Source organism: Gasterosteus aculeatus, chromosome 18 (assembly GCF_964276395.1).
Source record: "Gasterosteus aculeatus chromosome 18, fGasAcu3.hap1.1, whole genome shotgun sequence".
Lineage (NCBI taxonomy): Eukaryota > Metazoa > Chordata > Actinopteri > Perciformes > Gasterosteidae > Gasterosteus > Gasterosteus aculeatus.
Genome location: NC_135706.1, coordinates 16936219 through 16955252, shown reverse-complemented (window position 1 = coordinate 16955252; position 19034 = coordinate 16936219). Strand labels below are relative to the sequence as shown.

The following is a 19034-nucleotide window of genomic DNA, read 5'->3' as shown; positions in this document are numbered from 1 at the left end:
ACCCGGTGGGTTTCACAAACAAGCCCTGATGCAGCAGTAGTCTAAACAATAGTGATGCGTTAGATTGTTCCAACCTTCTCCACTTTTTAAAGGGTTCGGCTTAGACTTCCCGTCTTCACTCTCTCCACTGCTTCCCCTCGATAGCTCCAATTACACAAAGGGTATAGATTATTAGTACATGATGTATATTTCTGGATAATGCCAGTAAGCAGTATAAAGAGGTAACGTATTTTAAATGGCTGCCACTCTGCACTCTAATGCGTCGAGAACCCTACGCCTGTGTCTGATAGTATATTCGGTAGTAAACAGATGGAAACCAGAGCCCAAACACAGATGTTTGTCATTCTAGAATATCAGTTTGGTGATTACCTGCTCATAATATTCAGATAAAAGTCACACCAATCATTGTTTCTCCATTTTATTGATTTTGTAATAAAGATGCCATGCTACGCAGACACACACACAAATTCTGAGCAGTCTTTTCATCAACTCCTAACTAATAGAAACAAAAAGGCACACAGGAGGAGTTCAGTCTGTTGTCCGGCAGTGAGCCCCTCTGATTGATTGCCCTCTCGTGGCTGAGCAGCAGGCTTCTGATTGTTCGTCCGCTTACGTGTCGATCAGTGTCGGAATTTTCCGATTGGCCGGTTTGCGTGTGGCTTGGCGGCTGCACAGCAGGGCGAGGCAGACAGGAAGGACGCAATAACCCACTGCTCGGGGGTCAGCTCTCGTGCAGGAGAAAAGGAAGAGGAAGAGCTGCAGGTATGGCAGAAGGAAAACCAACGCCCATAACCAGACAGGAAGTGGTGGCAGGTAAGCAGTCACCCGCTGAGACCAGCTGATTGCGAGGGATGGCGCTGATGGGCCAGCCCCACCTCTCTGCACGTGCTCCAAACTGAAGCTGTGGACCTCAAACACGTAGTACACTGCCATGACGCTGAGTAGCAAGTAAAGAGCCACGCACAGCCAACCCATCCGCTGACGGAAGTTCATCATCCTCCATACTGTGTGGGAAACACAATTAATGTTTAATATATCATCACTACTGCAAGTCAGTAAGTCATTGTATTTACTGACAAAGGTCACCATCTGCCATACTGAAAAATAAATAATGGACCAGTAATCAATCCATATGTGATTAATACATCATCAATTCTTAAAGAAATCAGTATACATTATGAACAATCAATGCACCCACCTTAAAGTAAGGTAAAGTATTGTAAAGTAAATTGACTAAGTAAAATCAGTCAATACATAATCGTATATATATATGTGTGTATATATACACACAATTCCATAATCAATATATTGACCATTTTTAGCCAGTTTAAAATCCGTTTTAACCTCAATGTAGCAGGATTTCATAGATCCTCTGAGCCTGTTCTGTTTATTTACACAGTGAAATAGCCCGCTAGCGCTCAGTGAGCTGCCCGCTAGCGCTCAGTGAGCTGCCCGCTAGCGCTCAGTGAGCTGCCCGCTAGCGCTCAGTGAGCTGCCCGCTAGCGCTCAGTGAGCTGCCCGCTAGCGCTCAGTAAGCTACTGGTTAGCGGTCAGTAAGCAGCCTGTAAACAAGACCTTAGCAGTGTGCTTACCTGGTATTTCGCTCTTACCTTCTTTCGTTCTGATTCTTTCAAATTAAAATTCTGCTTTTGGGTCGTGAACCCACTGGCTTTCGCTGGAGGTCCGAGAAGTCTCCTCTCTCTTTCTTCCTGTTTTGTCACCTGACACTCGTGAATGATGTCATTCTCATGTCTGACTCGCCAGCGCCACCTCATTTATTTATTTATATGTAAATCAATGTATATTTGTCCAGGGCCAGCAAAGCCTTCTCTGCTGGCCTAAACAGAAACACGGAGTTATTGTTTCATTCTTTTTCAGAAACACACTACATGTGTTGTAATTATTTTTCCTGTCCCCCCCCCCCCCTTATTTTCTCATTGCTCAGCTCCTGGCTTCCTCTGTTTCTTCCAGTGCCGCTTGTTTTATATAGAGCTTTTATCCAAACAGATTTAGCCCCTCAGCGTCTGGATGGATTCCAGTTGTCAAATTTGTTTAGAAAGGTTCTTAACCGAGTGAAATCACCCGGAAGCAGTGCAAGTGGCCGCCATGATAAGAGCTGTTTGAATTCTCTAACGCTAAGGAAAGGAGCTTCAATGCTTCTCTACTTAGCTCCTGTAGCACATTAACCACTGGACCGTCCTTTACGAAAGGAAAGGAGTTAATTCCGTCCCACAATTCCTTGCGGTGGCAATATTTCAATAGTGACGTATCATTTGGCTGTTCAAAAGATCTAATAAAAAAGAAATAACGATCATGACTGTGAAATGCACATCGTGTAAGTACCTGTTAGCATAACTAATTTATTCTGCATTTGTTAATCAAGTAATACTTTGAACATGGTTGTTTTATGCCGTCTGCATGACTCAGCACTGTAACAACACATGGACGAAGGCATCTAAGATGCTTCTTTGTAGACCATCTTCAGAGAAATTATATGTAGGGGTACAACCAGAGTGTGGACATATTTATTTATATGCAGCCCTTGCAATTACTTTGGGACATCAATCCTAAGTTCCACACCCAATAGCACCACAGAACTTGACCACAGGTCCAGCCAATCAGTGACTGAAAAGTTGGTGCGCTGGCGAATGGAGAGAGTGGAGGGGGCGGGACAAGGAGGAGACGAGGAACGACGGAGAAGAGGATGGCGGCGCCCGGGGTGCGCACCTGCGATTAAGAAGAAGTTACAGTCGATTGCAAGTTTAGGTTTAGGTTGTTGGGGTTAGTGTTCGTGTCGCGGAGGAGTGACGGTCGGAGCGGCCGTGTGGAGGAGTCTACACCTCCAGCTCTGAAGATCATCCGTTAGACGTGAAAAAGTGTAGCTCGTTGTAGCCTGAGGCTAATGTCCTCGCTAGCTCGTAAAGTTCGGTTACGTTGTTAGTTCGTCGCCAGCGTCGAAGGCTTCTCCACGCCAGCGAACAAGGACAGTCCGCCGTCTCGCCACTACAGTCCTCGACGTGCCCGCAGCTCACCTGCCCCCCCCCTCTCACCGACGGTGGTTTGTGAGTAATACCCTGCCACACATGACTCCACGTCGTCAACGAGCAGCAACGTGTCCGGGACGGTAATGTTTTTGGGAACAGTTCAATACACGTGGAGGACCGTGGCTCGACTATTTTGAACTGAATGTGAAAACAGTGAACTTCAACTGTGGAATATGTTTATCATATGCAATGACATTTTGGTTATGGGTTTACAAACAATTTAATTGTATGGTTTTTTGCATTTATTTAGGAGTGTTAAGCTTGATCTGGAGTTTATCGCATTTAAGCATATATGTTGTTAGTGTCGTTACCCACAGTAGGTTAAGTGTGTGTCGGCACGGGGCATTGGTATTTTGTGTTCTGGTTAATATGCCCCTCTCCGTAGAAGAAACTCACCGGTGAGTAGGACCGGTGTCTCTGTTTAAAGTATGGTCATGTGATATCATTGTTTTAAATCACATATTAAATGTAACTTTTTCCTGGTTGGTTCTACCTGTTACATATAGTTACACTGCTGCACACCGACGGTAACAACATGCGTCTCGTGGCATCATAACTATGTAGCTGAAAGTGGGGTCGGATTCCCTAAAATCCATGGCTGTCTTTTCCTAACTCCTAACTCCTCCTGAATTCTCCTGACCAACTTTCCTTGACCCCATGACGTTTTATACAGAGGTCAAGGAATAGTGGTTAGGAATAGAAGTGAGGAGGTCACTATTTTGACAATTTGAATCCAGCCTCTACGTAAGACACGTACCGCCACGTGTGCTGTCAAACAGCATATCTCAGTATTTGACGTTAGTTCAGGATGAACTTTGTCTGTGAATAGTGAACAGCACTTGGTAAGTGGACTAGTTTAGTGTTTTTACATTTGCAGTAACGTGCTTAGCGTGTTCAGCATGTAAAAAACGTATATAGCCTGCGCTTTTGAGTGTTCTAGTGCCTCAGTTTTTATGGATCGTTTTGTCATGTCTGTTGTAAATAAATGTGATTGGTTCTCCTGAGTTTGCTCTTGTCGTTGAGTTAATTATATTGATTTAACAATATACATTGTCCGTTAATTATGCAGCATCCCGTCGTGGTGCAGGGGTAGAGAGGGTGCGCCACACCTTCTCCATCTCCACCCTCAAAGGGGCCTTATTACCTTGTCTTTTACTAAAGAAAATTACTTAAGTCTTTGGTTCTTTTGTAGGCTTCCTTCTAGCCAATAGTTTTATACAACAATAGCTGTAAATATTATTTGGTCCCATTGGTTGATGCTTGTGATGGTTGTGCTCGTGTATTCTTTGTCTGAGACAGTATTGATTATAGTTCCTACTTTGTCTGAATTGAACAAAAGCAGAAAAAGATCCGTGGCCGTAGTATAAGAACTGCTTTGCCCTGTATGTAAAAAAAGATGTTCTTGGCAGTAAACTGCCACGGTAAACGGACCCTTTTTTTCTTCCTTGCAAGGAAACAAACCAAGAAAGACATATTTGATTCAGAGACTAGGTTAATATTTTCCGATTGTGCAAATCTTCATCCACAGATCACAAAAAGCATCAACAGGATTACGTACCAAAGAAACAAGAGAACAGTGATAATGCAGGAAAATCAGGAGCTTTTCTTACAGGAGAAACCTACAAACACCTGGAAAGTGTCCTAAAATCCTGGATTTACTCTGGAAACAACAACACAGACTATAAAAAAAACTAATCAATACCAATAGCACTTTAGTCAACTGGATAAACACATCAAGTTTCCTGCAAGCAGTCCTCCACAGATCCTTCCTGGTGCTGCAGGAAGCGGATCAGACCACCAGGCAGCGGCAACTTCTTCAAACAACGTTGTCCAACCAGCTGCAGAATCTGCACCCTGCAGAGCTGCAGCAGTGGGCGTGGGGGGGCTGAAAAACCACATCAACACAAATTGTGACATCAATGGTGAAATACTAGACACAACGGTAACATCACTGTAGAACAACTAAACAAACGGTTAACATCTGTATGGGACAAACGAGTAACATCACTCTGCCAACATCATTGGGAAGCTACAAGACAAACTGGTGACATTATTCACATATTTGTAAAGGTCTGTTTTCAGGTGGTTTATCAATTATTGACCCACTTGCTTTTTCCTTGATGTTGCTCCAGTCAGAGTAACTGTCCAGGTGATAAATCATTCTAGAGCACAGGGTCACATGACCAACGTAGTCCAATAAGACGTCAATGATTGGCCCCGCCCAGCGATGGATACCAGCTGCCGAAATCATCTCACAGAACTGTCAATCAATCACAGGGCTGTCAATAAATCCAATAACTGTCAGTCAATCACAGCACTGTCAATCAATAAAATAACTGTCAAGCACAGAACTGTCCATTAATCACAGACCTATCAATCAAACAAATAACTCAATCACAAGACGGTCAATCAATGACAGAACTGTTGGTTTGTCACAGAAACATCACATGTCTTTTCAGATTGTCACTTTGTCAAATTTTAAATTTCATTGCTTTTTCTTTTTAAACTGCTCACCTGAACACTGCCTCTTTGCTGGGGGACACTGTCGGTCTCAGACAGGTCCCTCACTGTACGCGTGGTTTTGATTGATGGATGGGGTCGGATCCCATAGATACAGTTGAAGCAGGACAGGGCGGGACCTCCATGGTCCAGCAGGAACTTGAACATTGGCAGGTTCTTCATGGAGAACATGTAGACGGCGGGGAAGGTGGTGGGATGTGTGGGGAGGGAGGCGTTGATGTCGGCTCCATGCTCCACCAGCAGAGTGACAATCTGGATGCAGCCTTGTCTCGCTGCAACTAACAGCGGCCTGAACAGGTCCACGTTTGGGTTAGCACCGGCCTCCAGCAGCATGTGCACCGCGTGGATATTGTTGTTGATGACGGAGAAGTAAAGTGCTGTGCTGCGGCGATCCTGGTACAGCCTCGACCGTTCTTCAGACAGCTGAGAGTTGACGTTGAAGCCTGCCTCGATCGCAAGCTCTACAACGTCATCATGGTTACGCTCAGCAGCCAGGTGGAGCGGGCTAATTCCAGTCCGCCGGACTCTGGTCTTACTTGTGGCCGAGATCAACATGGAGACGATGCTGGAACCAGGAAATATTCCATAGATTAGATCAGAGCAGTGACCTGTGTCTTCAGGAAATATAAAAAATATAAAATAAAAACGTATATGTATATATTTGTCAACTGATCTGTGATAGAAGTGTAATCATTAGATTCCAATCAATTTTCCTGTTCAAATACGGGGAGGCGGCAGCGACGAGCTGCGCCTCCTCTGGGAATGCGCAATCCCTCATAAACCCGGTGAGCTGCTCATGTTTTTGCTCAATTGGAGCACGTGCAATTAATGTCTCTATATGTCACCACTGTAATGTTTGTACACAGATTTATCACATGTCCTCACATCCCATAGTCTGGGTCCTGTATTTCACGTATATAATCTTGTTAATCTGACATAACGGCGTAGTGAAAAAGTGGTAAGGGAGGCAGTTGGACTGGAGGCCTCCCTTCCTGGTTTTCACTGGTGCAGAGGGTTAGCCCTAACCCTGAAGAGGGGGTGTGTGAGCACACAGGCTTGTTTTGCTGTTGTTTTTCTTCACGTATTACAGACAGATGGCATAGCTAGCATGTGCTAGCTAAAACAGTCAAGTAGCGAACGTCCAGTGCATCGCATCAGTCCTTTAAGACTGAACACACACAGTCTGAATCGAACTGACCAAAGATGACTTTCTCCCCCAGCAATAATGTCTATTGAGACAAAGAGAAGAGTAAATAGCTGCCTTTCAGCACAAGTAGTAGACACCAAATGTTGTCGATTGCATTTCAGTAGCCTACAGAAAAAAGTCCCTTTACGTGTGTCTGTTGCTATGCAACAGACAAACAATATTGGGTACTTCACGTCTGTTGAAGGTCCTGGATGGGGTTAGATGAGAACCATTGATTTTGAAAGATGGTGTGGGATAAAATACAAAAACAGGCTTCAAAGATTTAAGGCTCTCAGTTCGATCTTAGATTGATTTTAGTTCCGTTTCAACTTCAGTCTCGTAGGGATTTGTTGCAAATCATCATATAAAAGCTAATCCTTTATCAGTCCTTTTATTAAACATCCATAACATGGCTCTCTACAGCCGTTGAATCTGAAGAGCCTCTTCCCTCTGTTCTAAAACAGCTGTGGAACTTGATTTCCCCTAAAACTACCGACATCCTTATGCTGCGTTCACACTAAAGCGCAGGTGAATTTCACTGACTCATTCAGGAAGTGACACTGATTGGCTTTCGCAAGGCAGCGTTGAGCAAATTATATTGACGATTTATTCGCTTTGCTCAATTCTCTCTTTTGCGTCCTCCGTGCCGGCAGTTGAAAATTTGAACCTAGCAGATTGGTTCTGTTGTTTTTCATATATAGCAGACAATAGTCAGGGTGCCTACATGTCACTTCCCCTCTGAGCAGCCACATGGAGCGGTAACAACCCTGTCTTTCCAGGTATGTTGGCGTTGGCGTTCTGAGAGAGGAGAAACTCCACAATTTCTTCATGTCCATTTTTAGCAGCTTCGTACAGAGCTGTTGCTCCATCAGCAGCCTGAGAATTAATGTCTGCACCTGTTGGGAGAGAGGGAAGAATTCAAGTCAGGATTCCCATTTTTTACAATGGTTATCAATGTGTACAGTTTATGTCACATAGCAAATCTTCATTCTGTTGTTACTTCAAAATGTTGCTACTGTTGCACTGGTTTAAATGCTATTTATCGGATCGATCCCAGTTTGTGTTTGTAAACGGGGAATCCTCGAAGACCGCCAATGTTAGTCATGCAGTCCCACCCCACAAGGTTCTGTGCTCGGACCAATTTTATTTACCCTCTATATGCTTCCTTCGGGCAATGTTATCTGAAAACACTGCATAAACTGCCATTGTTATGCAGACGATACTAAACTGTATCTGTTGATCAAGCCAGAAGAAACCGACCAGCTTGTTAGACTTCAAGAATGTCTTGGAGACATCAAAACCTGGATGGCCTGCAACTTCCTGATGCTAAACTCGGAAAAAAACGGAAGTTGTCTTAGGCTCAGAGCGCCTTCAAAGTCAGCTGTCACAGTTTCTCTGGATGGAATTGCTCTGGTATCCAGCAGCACTGTGAAGAATCTTTGAGTTCTCTTCGCCCAGGTTATGTCCTTCAACTCTCATATAAAGAAGACTTCAAGTACTGCCATATTTCCTCTACACTCAAAAAAATGAATCGTTGGCTTTACTTAAAGTCATGGAAAGGATTTCCACATGATTAAATAGGTTTCTCTCTATGCTAAACAATTACGTTACTCTAACACTATGTTATTGTGTTGGGTTAATATAGTTTTGTTGAGTTGAATTGATATGAATGCTTTAATCACTTTCAACTAGATTTAGTTAAGTTGGTTGAACTTAATTGAAATTTAATTGAGTTCAAATAAATACATTTAACCTATTAATTCACATTAACTTAACTCAATAGAATTGAGTTGGCCGAACATAACTTCTTAGTGCTAAAAGAAAGCCATTCAATAAAATGGAAATCCTTTCCATGATTTGATTAAGTTAAGTCAAATAATAAATATTAGGTGCTAAAAATGACAATAACACAAATAAAGAAACCTTGTATTATGTGGTTGAGGCAAGTTTATTCACAGGTCATTCATGCTGACACTTTTATCCAAAGCGACTTACATTGCATTTACATTACATGTCATTAAAGTTGACGCATTTGCATTGAATTAGATGGTTTACATTTTTAAGGTATGGTATAACCCATCCTACACAGTGGGAGCAGAGGGGTTGGGTGTCTTTCTCAAGTACACTTCCCACCACATCCTCTGTACTCCATGCACACGGTCACCTGTTTTGTATCCCCCAAAACATTACAATGAACACCACAGGTGTTAAAACATGAACGGACTAACATCTGATCATAGTATTGAATATTTCATTTGCATAAGATGAAAATGCAAATATTTCGCTTACCTTTTGTAGGTTATTAAAAACTCAATCCTCCTCCTTTGGATTATGTAATCAATAAAGAAATGAGAACGATGTAATGTCAATGTATAACTGTAAAGGCTTTATTGCAGTGATGAGGTTTTTATTTGCTGTTGCCACTTCACCCGGATTGATGTTTGATGTCTGAACAGTAAACTCTGTAATTACGCTCCCTTCTCTGTATGAACAAAGACAAGTCAAGGTCGTGGTGTAAAACTTCATCAACCTAAAAATGTTTTTGACAGCAGAATTGCCATTACCTGAAGCCGGTCACAGAAACTCTAATAAACCTTGTAAAACTGCTATACTGGCTATCTAACTGTGGGAGAAATGTGGTTGGTAATATCAATATTGGAACGTAAAGAACTGATAAAACAAGAATCAATTTAATGCGGTGTGATCAATGCACTTACCACTTTATTAATACTTGACTCAAGTGTCTTGTATTCATCAATTAATAGATTGCTTAAATTGCTGTTGAATGTCCTGTCTAATTCGACAGACATTTCCACATTGAGTCCTGTTTGTTTAAAAGAAATGAAATATATGAGCAAAGCTTAGAACAGAAAATGAATACATTTTTGTTGTGATTAAAATATCATTGTATTAAATGTAATGTGCATACAGGAAAATGTAATAAAACCATTTACATTGACAGAGACACAAAAAAACCCAGGTTACACTGAACGCGACATTTAGTGTAATACCACATTGCACCACTTAATAACTAGTCAACATTGAACGCATCAGAAGACGTCATGTGCCCAGAGGCGTGGACACTGCCTACCGCACCAACTTTAACCCAATCATCATAGAAGAACTCTGCAAACCAATAGAATAGTTTTCACACCTTTCCGATTGTCTATATATGTACGTGTTTGTCCCTTCGTTCGGGGTTTGTGAGTGAAATCGGTAGACGGTTAACTACGTTGTAGTCAAAGGACTCTCTGTGGCCTGTGGACTGGGGAAGCTTGCGAATCCTCGATCGAGGTGTTAACTTTTTAGCGCAACGCTTATTCTTTTATTAAACTCTTTCGATCTGCGGTATCCTTTGTTCGTCCGGAGTTTGCTTCATTTTTGAACACAACACTTTCTGTGTGACGAACACTGATAGAAATGCAGTTGACTTCAGGGATTTCTTCTTCTCTCGATATCTAAATGGGGCTTGTTCTATTGATGATTACCGGGATCTTGTGCAGAAATGCAAATGCAGAGTACCTCCACCTCCACCTCCACATCCCCTCAGCCAAACAAAACCAACACAAATATTGAGACCGACCATATACTGCCCCTATTTTTTGACCATCACACATGTGCTTTTTAACATTGGAATTGCTTTTTCAGTCACACACATTCACCATTTTATGCCTGGCAGGTCAGTGAGGTGGACCAGGACACTCTTTGGGGGATAGCAGACACTTTTGCAGTCAGAAATTGCTGTAAAAACATCAGATAGAACAATCAATTCATATCCATGAAGGTTAAGTTATTATGTTGTCTTGATTAAAAAAGATATTGTTATGGAAATTAACTAATGTTAACTAGCTAAACTAATGCATTGAAGTGAAAATAAATTACATTTTAAAATACAAGTTCCAATTGCTTAGGGATAATATAAGAGGCGAGACTCAAGATTATATATTCTTTCTTACTGTGACTTTCTGCAATTTGTAAAAACACAGCATATTTGTAACGATTCATCATGTAAAGATTTTTCTTTACATGATGAATCTAATCTACAAATATTACAAATAATATCTTTACAAATAAAGTGATCAATTTACTATTAGTAACAAATAGAAATGTTACCTTCAAGTTGACAAATCTCTTCTATCATTGGAAAGAGCTCTGAGGTGACACTTGAGAGCCCTGTTGAGATGGATCGTATTACTGGTACTAGTGTAGCCCCCCCCCCCCCCCCCTTCTGTTGAATAGCCTCAACAGAACAACTAGCTAAAATATGAAGACATTAATGCACTTATAATTGTTTTACATTTAGACGGATGGCGGTGGATATCTGCTTACCTTTTCCATGTGCGAACCAACAGTGTATCTTCATGGTCTGGTTGTGACGCAGACGGTCTTCGTCTTGGTTTTCGCGGTCATATCCAGATACTCAATCGTCTCAGTTTATCGCAACTTGAATGAATCTAATAAATGTTACGTTTTTGAAATTCATGCTAATCCTACATGACTGAATCATGTTCACATTGAAACATGAATGAATCTCGTTCAAAATACATGTTGCACTAAAGTAAATGTAACAAGCAGCCAATAGCATTTTTTTGAGTGTACAGAATATATCGAAAATTAGGAGCTTCCTGCCTCAAAGTGATGCAGAAAAACTAATCCATGCATTTGTTACTTCAAGACTGGATTACTGTAATTTGTTGTTATCAAGCTGCTCTTGTAAATCTCTTAAACCTCTCCAGTTGATTCAGATTGCGGCAGCATGTGTATTAACAAGAACTAAGAAAAGGGATTATATTACTCCTGTATTAACTTCTCTGCACTGGGTCCCTGTTAAATCAAGAATAGAATTGAAGGTACTTCTCACCTACAAGGCACTTGCTGGTGAGGCACCGTCGTATCCTAAAGAGCTTTTAACACCTTATTGCCCTACGAGGCAGCGGCGCTCCATAGATGCTGGTTACTTGTGGTTCCTAGAGTTTTAAAAAGTAGTACAGGAGCCAGAGCCTTCAGTTATCAAGCTCCTCTTTTGTAGAAAAAGCTTCCACTTTCAGTCCTTGGGGCAGATTCGGTCAGCTCATTTAAGATGAAGCTTAAAACTCTTTCCTCTTTGATACCGCTTATAGTTAGGGCTGGCTCAGGTTAGCCTGGACCAGCCTTTAGTTAAGATGCTATAGGCCTAAACTGCTGGGGGACTTCTCAGGACACGCTGAGCTCCTCTCTCACTCTCACTCTCTCCTTCTACAAGAATCCACGTTTTACTAATGCATATCACAAATTCAGCTTCTTCCTCGCCTCGCAGGTCTCTGTAGATTGTGGTTCCGTTTGGACCCTGGCCCTGGCTCCTGCCTGGCTTCTAACACCATTGATATACCCATTTCTATTACTGTAAACATTAATATGCATCACAAACTTTGTTTCTGCACGGAGTATTTGTGCTTTCTCGGCTCACAAGTTTCCATGGATGCAAAGCCCTGTGAGGCAAATTTGTAATTTGTGATTTTGGGCTATACAAAATAAAATTAATTGAATTGAATTTTTTTACACATGACTCTGTTGAACCTCTCTTCATCCTGGAAGAGGCAGACGTCATGAAGGACAATCTGTGGTGTATCTCTGTGGGGTCAGATCAGTCTCAATAATTGCAAATGCATACAGAACAATTCAAAAATATATGCGATTTAAAAATGCACACTGAACGATTTACGTGTTCGAAAGGTAAGGAGTTGTTGAGAGCACACAGAGGCACGTTGACAGGCACCACATCCACCCACACTAGCTAGCATAGCGCTGGCAGGGCTTAAGCTTGCATGGTGCTAGGTAGCATGACGCTGACATGTCACCAACTAGCATTGCTCTAGTATTAACAGCATCAAACTGCTGACAAGTTGCAAAAACAGCCAGAGAAAATCTGTCATGTGTTTAGTTAGCTAGCTTGCCTTCACTTGCCTGTGTGGCTGACTCGTGCACAGACATAAACAGATGACTTGACGTTAGAGAAGCAATCGTTTTCCCTCTTGTCCGTCTGTCTCTCTGTGTAAAATCACAGCTGTTATCTAACTAGTTTACCATCAGCATAGATTATGCTCACAAATCTGTACTTCTCATACTGTAAAACACTGCGTAGTTTGAAGTGCTCACGATCATAACCATTGGATTTACTTTTTAAAGTGGTGGTGGGTTTATGATTGTGTTTCAAAGGGCTAGAAATCCCAATGGTTTGCAATTTATACTGTACCTATGTGTACCTACGTGTACAATGTAAGTAGTTGTGTACATGTGTATTTAAATAATTTCAGCTCCTTCTATTTATGTATTTTCAGCAAATGATTTGAAATTAATTTTAGCGTCTTTCCCATTTTTATACTTTCAGCAATTCTTTCATTTGTGAATCTTTCTGTTTGCACTTGCAATTATTGAAGTTAATCTGACTCGATCCTAGATTAGTTCCTGAAAGATAGTATCAAATGTAAAAGAATTCCTTGCTCCCTTAATTCCAATGTATCCTTGTTCTCTCTGTAGCTGCAGAAGTGATACGCACTGCTAAGCACTGCTCAGATAACCCCCCGCCCCCCACCAAATGCTCTAAATTTAATAAACCACGTTCCCAGGATTAAGGAAAGTCTCTTTCTCTGGTCAGACTTCTGCGGTTTATATTGTGCTGTTTAGACCTTCTATGGTTATTCTTTGCTCTTCATTCTGCACAATACCACAGTTGCAGCAGAAGTAATAGAAACAGAACAATCAGCCACACTCTGTACCATGTTTGAGGAGGACGCGCAGGGCCGCCAGCTGCCCGCTCTGAGCTGCATTGAACAGCGGTGAGATGCCATACATGTTGGTGAGATTGTGTTTAGCTCCGGCCTTCAGCAGCATCTCACAAATCTCCACGTTGTTTTGACCTGAGGCTTCATGCAAGGCAGTGCAACCCCAAATACAAGGAGAGTTAACCACCGCACCGTGGTTCAACAACGCTGCCACCATCGCAGGGATGTTCCTCTCACAAGCTGCAGAGAGCAAACAACACAAAAACAAGAACGTATTCAAGGAAAACATCCTCCCAACTTTCTCCTATTAGCACTACTAGATAAAGGTAAAATAGAATATCCTATATGATCACTAGACGTCTGATATGTTAGTTTAAGGGTAACTCCCTTAGTAGTCCTGACTCACCTCTGTAAAGAGGGGTCTCTTTCTCATAATTTGGGATGTTGGGGTCGACTCCGTTTTCCAGAAGCACCTGAACACTCTCTAGCTGATCTCTGCTCACAGCAACCAAGAGCGCAGACTCACCGCGCTCAGTTCTCTTGTTGATCATCCCGGGCTGAGCTGGCCACAGAAACACAGAGGGACTTCCGTGGATGTTCTTGTGATGTGTAGGTTCTGTGTGTGTGCGTGTGTGTGTATCTACCTGACAGCAGGATTCTTAGACAGGTGTCCTGACCGCACCACGCCGCCTGGTGGATCGCTAACCATCCCGGTTTACTAGGCAGCATAAGGTTGGTTCCCAGATCCATTGTCAGCGCTTTCACCAGGCTCGCATCACCTAAACGGATTGCTTTGAACAGAGGCTCCTCCTCCCTGCAGGAAAAATACCCATGAGTCACCTGTCTCACCTTAACCTATCTAACTTGTTTAACCCTTTCACTTGAACCCACCTCTCTTGAAACTCAAACAAAATGGAACAACTCTTCACTTCACAACTTCAGTCAGTTTTAAGCATTCATCACGTTACCTTCTTTATTCAAACGGACATTTTCAAGCTGTTTACTACTCCCTCCTGCTGTTAGCGTCACCTGAACTTTCCCAAATCCTAAACCACCTCTTTCCTATTTCCCCTATTTGCCTCACAGTATGTAGACCAAGTTGATTTCTTTTAAATACCTGCGTTTACCTGATGGATGCTCACGGCATAAACATAACCAAGCACTAGCTTCCTAAAGTGACGCCCCATTTACGTCAATATGTGGGATGGGGTCGTCGTGGCGCAGGGGTTAGAGAAGGTTTCCTGGCTGTGTTCTTGCCTCTATACACATGGCAACTATCACGCTTATGTTAGTCCTGAGAGAGGGTTATTATTAGGGCTGTCAATAGATTCACAAAAATGTACATTTTGAAATTCCATTAATCTCAATTAAAATCTTCATTTTCTAACCCCAAAAAACTCTTTTCGATCTTCTCCAACCTCCTCGAACCCCCTGCTCCTCCTCCCCCCTCCACCCTTCTTCCGGGTGACTTTGTAAACTACCAAGAAAATAGCTGACATACGCTCCTCTTTCTCAAACCCACCTCCTACTACTTGCGTCCCACTGACTTCACCTCTATCGCCCTCACTTTCCTCTTTCACCCCCCTGTCTCCTAACCAAATTCTTACCCTAGTAACCTCTGCCCGTCCGATCACCTGCCCTCTTAGGATCTTAGGGACCCCATTCCATCACATCTTCTACAATGTATTGCACCTGACCTTCTTCCTTTCCTCACCTGTCTCATCAACAATGCTCTGTTATCTGGCTGTTTTCCCAATTCTCTGAAGGAGGCAAGAGTCAACCCTCTCCTGAAGAAACCTACCCTCAACCCTTCTGAAGAAAATAACTGCAGACCGGCCCCTCTTCTTCCCTTTTTGTCCAAAACTCTTGAACGTGCGATCTTTAACCAACTCTCCTCCTATCTCCACCGTAACAACCTCCTTGACTCCCACCAGTCAGGCTTCAAGGCCGATCCACAGAGACTGCTCTCCTCGCTGTCTCAGAGCAACTCCACACTGCTAGAGCCGCCTCTCTCTCCTCTGTCCTCGTCCTTCTGGACCTCTCTGCTGCATTTGACACGGTCAACCACCAGATCCTTATTTCCTCCCTTCAGGAACTTGGTGTCTCAGGCTCTGCTACCGGGTAACCCCCCTTCTCACTCAGAAGGCAGCCCAGGTACTGATTCAGGCTCTTGTCATCTCACGCCTGGACCACTGTAACTCTCTCCTGGCAGGTCTCCCTGCTACCGCCATTCGACCTTTTCAGCTCATCCAGAATGCGGCAGCTCCACTCCTCTTTAACCTTCCGAAATTCTCCCACGCTACTCCACTCCTCCGTTCTCTTCACTGGCTACCGGTGGCTCATCCAGTTCTAAACACTGGTGCTCACGTACCATGCTGTGAATGGATCGGGTCCAGCTTACATCTAGGACATGGTCAAACCCGACATCCTGACCCGCACTCTCCGCTCTGCATCTGATAAACTGCTCATCCCTCCCTCCCCGAGAGCAAAACACTCGACTAGATCACGACTCTTGTCCTGCTCCGACATGGTGGAACGAGCTCTCTGAAGACACCAGGACTGCAGAGAGCCTCACATCTTCCCCCTCACATCTTCCGCCGCAAACTAAAGACACACCTCTTTAGACTCTACCTCGACAAAAAGACAAAAAAATTGTAGCACTGAAATGGTACTTGTAACGCCACTCATCTATAGCAAATTGTAAATTGGCTTATTTGAGGGAATTGCACTTTCTTGTTTGTATCCCTATGGTTGACTGCACTTATTGTAAGTCGCTTTGGATAAAAGGGTCAGCTAAATGACATGTAATGTAATATCGATTAATTAATTTTGTTGATGTTACAATATTGTTTTTAATGAACGTTTGTTTTTCTTCTTTCTAAAGACTAAATTGTACAAGTAATGAGTAATCGCTTTAAAAAATAAGTATTTTAGACACTATTGTTTATTGTTAATGTTCATTTTAAATACAAAAGTACACATATTTGATTATCTTGGATGCAGAATGTTGGAAAATGTTGATCTAGCAACTCTTCCAGCTAGCTTAGCATAGCGGTGTTTTAAGTGGTCCGTTTGCCACTCACCCCCTAGGATGAACTAACATCCTACTCTGACAGTCTTTGTCTCATGCATTTGGATTTGGGTTGTTGCTCTTGTGTAATGACATTAATAACAAAGAGAGTTATGATGGTGTCAGTTGCACATATGTAACATGGGGCACTGCAGTTCCTCGTCAAGAGATGCTTCATGAGCAAAAAATGGCTCACAATTCAGGTTCTGGAGCGATGACGACCAGACTGCCGTCAGTTCTGCGGTACTCCACCATGCGCTTCCCAGAACCCGTCATGAAATGACTGACTGTCCCGTCAAACGTCTTTCTGAGTCAGCAACGAAGAGACAAGGGCCAATCAGAGCACAGAGACAGACACAACATTAAGGCAACATTTTAATGCAAATAAACGTATGGTTTCACAGAAAGCTTGTTTAAGGTAAAAATGGGCAAAGGTATGGTGGACATCAACTTTGACTGACTATAATAATAATAACATTTTATTTATAACCTCTGAAGTTCAAATATATACTAAATCATCAGCAATTAGTGGTTATTATTAAAGGAAAGAAGAAAAACATTATGACGGCTAATTACCAACTTTACTAACTACAGTAGCTTTTTTGTCTTCTTTGTTTTAAACTTCATCTGCCTTAATGATACAACGAGGACCAACTTCCACCAGTAAAATGCTGAAATAAGATAAACTGTTATTCTTCTTATACAATATAGAAAATAATACAAATTCAAAAAAAAATTGAGATTACATACAGATCGGGAAGCTCCTCCCTTGGAGGATTTGGAGAGCTGTAGTTTGCAGTGGCTTGGGCTGAGGTTGCATTGTGGGAGCTGTAGTTGGCATGGGGATTTTGGGAGCTGTGCCTTGATGGATTCCTGGCTCTGGCCTCAGGGTTCAGGCTGCTGCTGTTGGGTTGGGGAGGAGTTTTGTAGGCAGTTTTAGAAGTCATGCGATCACAAGTATTGTAAGGTGTGTCAGTCAGACTGCGCTCAATGGCGAGCTGCAGAAGCTCTTCATCATTTAGGTTACTGTAGAGAGAATAATCCTCCAAGGCCTCAGAGCGGGATATGTTGGCCGACATGGTGGAGCTGTGGCGTCTGCAAGACAAAAGACAAGCATATAGAGCTGTCAGAGACAGAATCCCAGCACAGCTATGTACACCTGGATTGATTTAGCTCCACTTTCTCATCCGGGCTCGGCAAACGTGCAACCGATCACACTAAGTCAAGCTTTTTCAGTTATCCTGGATTTCTTTATTCTACTTTTGTACAATAGGCCCCTGTACTGACTTCATACAAGTCTGTCGGGTTAAACATCAAACATCAGCACTGACTTTATACAAGATTGTTGTGTTAAACATCCAACATCAGCATTGACTTCATACAAGTCTGTTCTGTTAAACGTCCAATATCAGTATTGACCTCATACAAGCTTGTTGTGTTAAACATCCAATATCAGCATTGAGTATATACAAGTCTCTTGTGTTGAACATCCAACATCAGCACTGACTTTATACAAGTCTGTTGGGTTAAACATCCTTCATCAGCACTGACTAAACTAATTTGTTGTGTTAAACATCCAACATCAGCATTGAATTCATACAAGTATGTTGGGTTAAACATCCATCATCAGCACTGACTTCATACAAGTCTGTTCTGTTCAATTAATTTTATTTTGTATAGCCTAAAATCGCAAATTACAAAATTGCCTCAGAGGGCTTCACAGTCTGTACACAACTGTTAAACATCCAATATCAGTATTGACCTCATACAAGGTTGTTGTGTTAAACATCCAATATCAGCACTGACTTCATACGAGTCTGTTCTGTTAAACATCCAATATCAGTATTGACCTCATACAAGGTTGTTGTGTCAAACATCCAATATCAGCATTGACCTCATACAAGGTTGTTGTGTCAAACATCCAATATCAGCATTGAGTATACAAGGGTGTTGTGTCAAACAACTAACAGCAGCAGTGACTTTATACAAGTCTCTTGTGTTGAACACCCAACATCAGCACTGACTTTATACAAGATTGTTGTGTTAAACATCCAACATCAGCATTGACTTCATACAAGTCTGTTGGGTTAAACAACTAACAGCAGCAGTGACTTTATACAAGTCTGTTGGGTTAAACAACTAACAGCAGCAGTGACTTTATACAAGTCTCTTGTGTTAAACCTCCAACATCAGCACCGACTTTATACAAGGTTCTTGTGTTAAAACAACAGATTACACACTCATCAGTACTGACAGTAAAAAATACAATATACATTATACAAGCTTACAAACACGAATTTAACTGAAAGTACTCACATATACTGTATTCCAGAATTTAAGTTAATCCTCCAAACTCATCTGTGTCTTCTGTCAGTTCATCCTCTTTCTGTAATGGAGAATGCACATGTCACTGTGAAGGGGTTTAGTTACTTAATGTTTATTTTAGGACCTGA

The 19034-nt window shown here is 42.2% G+C and overlaps 2 protein-coding genes across 8 annotated transcripts; both read right to left on the bottom strand.

Annotated features, from left to right (window-relative positions):
• Positions 1 to 402: 402 nt before the first annotated feature.
• tmem251 (transmembrane protein 251) lies at positions 403 to 1743 on the bottom strand. 2 transcript variants are annotated; one of them, XM_040169661.2, is made up of 2 exons: positions 1611 to 1743; positions 403 to 1004 (listed from the first exon to the last, which is right to left on the bottom strand). In XM_040169661.2, exon 2 carries the CDS (start codon positions 994 to 996, stop codon positions 610 to 612), a length of 387 nt encoding a protein of 128 aa, XP_040025595.1. In that variant the 5' UTR covers positions 997 to 1004; positions 1611 to 1743; the 3' UTR covers positions 403 to 609. The 2 variants fall into 2 exon arrangements, with proteins under 2 accessions (XP_040025595.1, XP_040025596.1); XM_040169662.2 differs by having other exon boundaries at positions 1593 to 1726.
• A 2775-nt stretch (positions 1744 to 4518) lies between these two features.
• On the bottom strand, positions 4519 to 19008 carry LOC120814272 (ankyrin repeat and SOCS box protein 2). 6 transcript variants are annotated; one of them, XM_040169672.2, is made up of 11 exons: positions 18898 to 18974; positions 17609 to 17676; positions 17332 to 17484; positions 16778 to 16888; positions 14156 to 14325; positions 13918 to 14073; positions 13506 to 13751; positions 7475 to 7646; positions 5559 to 6129; positions 5151 to 5304; positions 4519 to 4929 (listed from the first exon to the last, which is right to left on the bottom strand). In XM_040169672.2, the coding sequence occupies exons 4-11, from the start codon at positions 16855 to 16857 to the stop codon at positions 4778 to 4780; spliced, it is 1701 nt and encodes a 566-aa protein (XP_040025606.1). In that variant the 5' UTR covers positions 16858 to 16888; positions 17332 to 17484; positions 17609 to 17676; positions 18898 to 18974; the 3' UTR covers positions 4519 to 4777. The 6 variants fall into 6 exon arrangements, 5 of the variants coding, with proteins under 5 accessions (XP_040025606.1, XP_077950006.1, XP_077950005.1 ...); XM_078093880.1 differs by having other exon boundaries at positions 7517 to 7646; XM_078093879.1 differs by having other exon boundaries at positions 16778 to 16884; positions 18898 to 18971.
• Between the last annotated feature and the right edge of the window lie 26 nt (positions 19009 to 19034).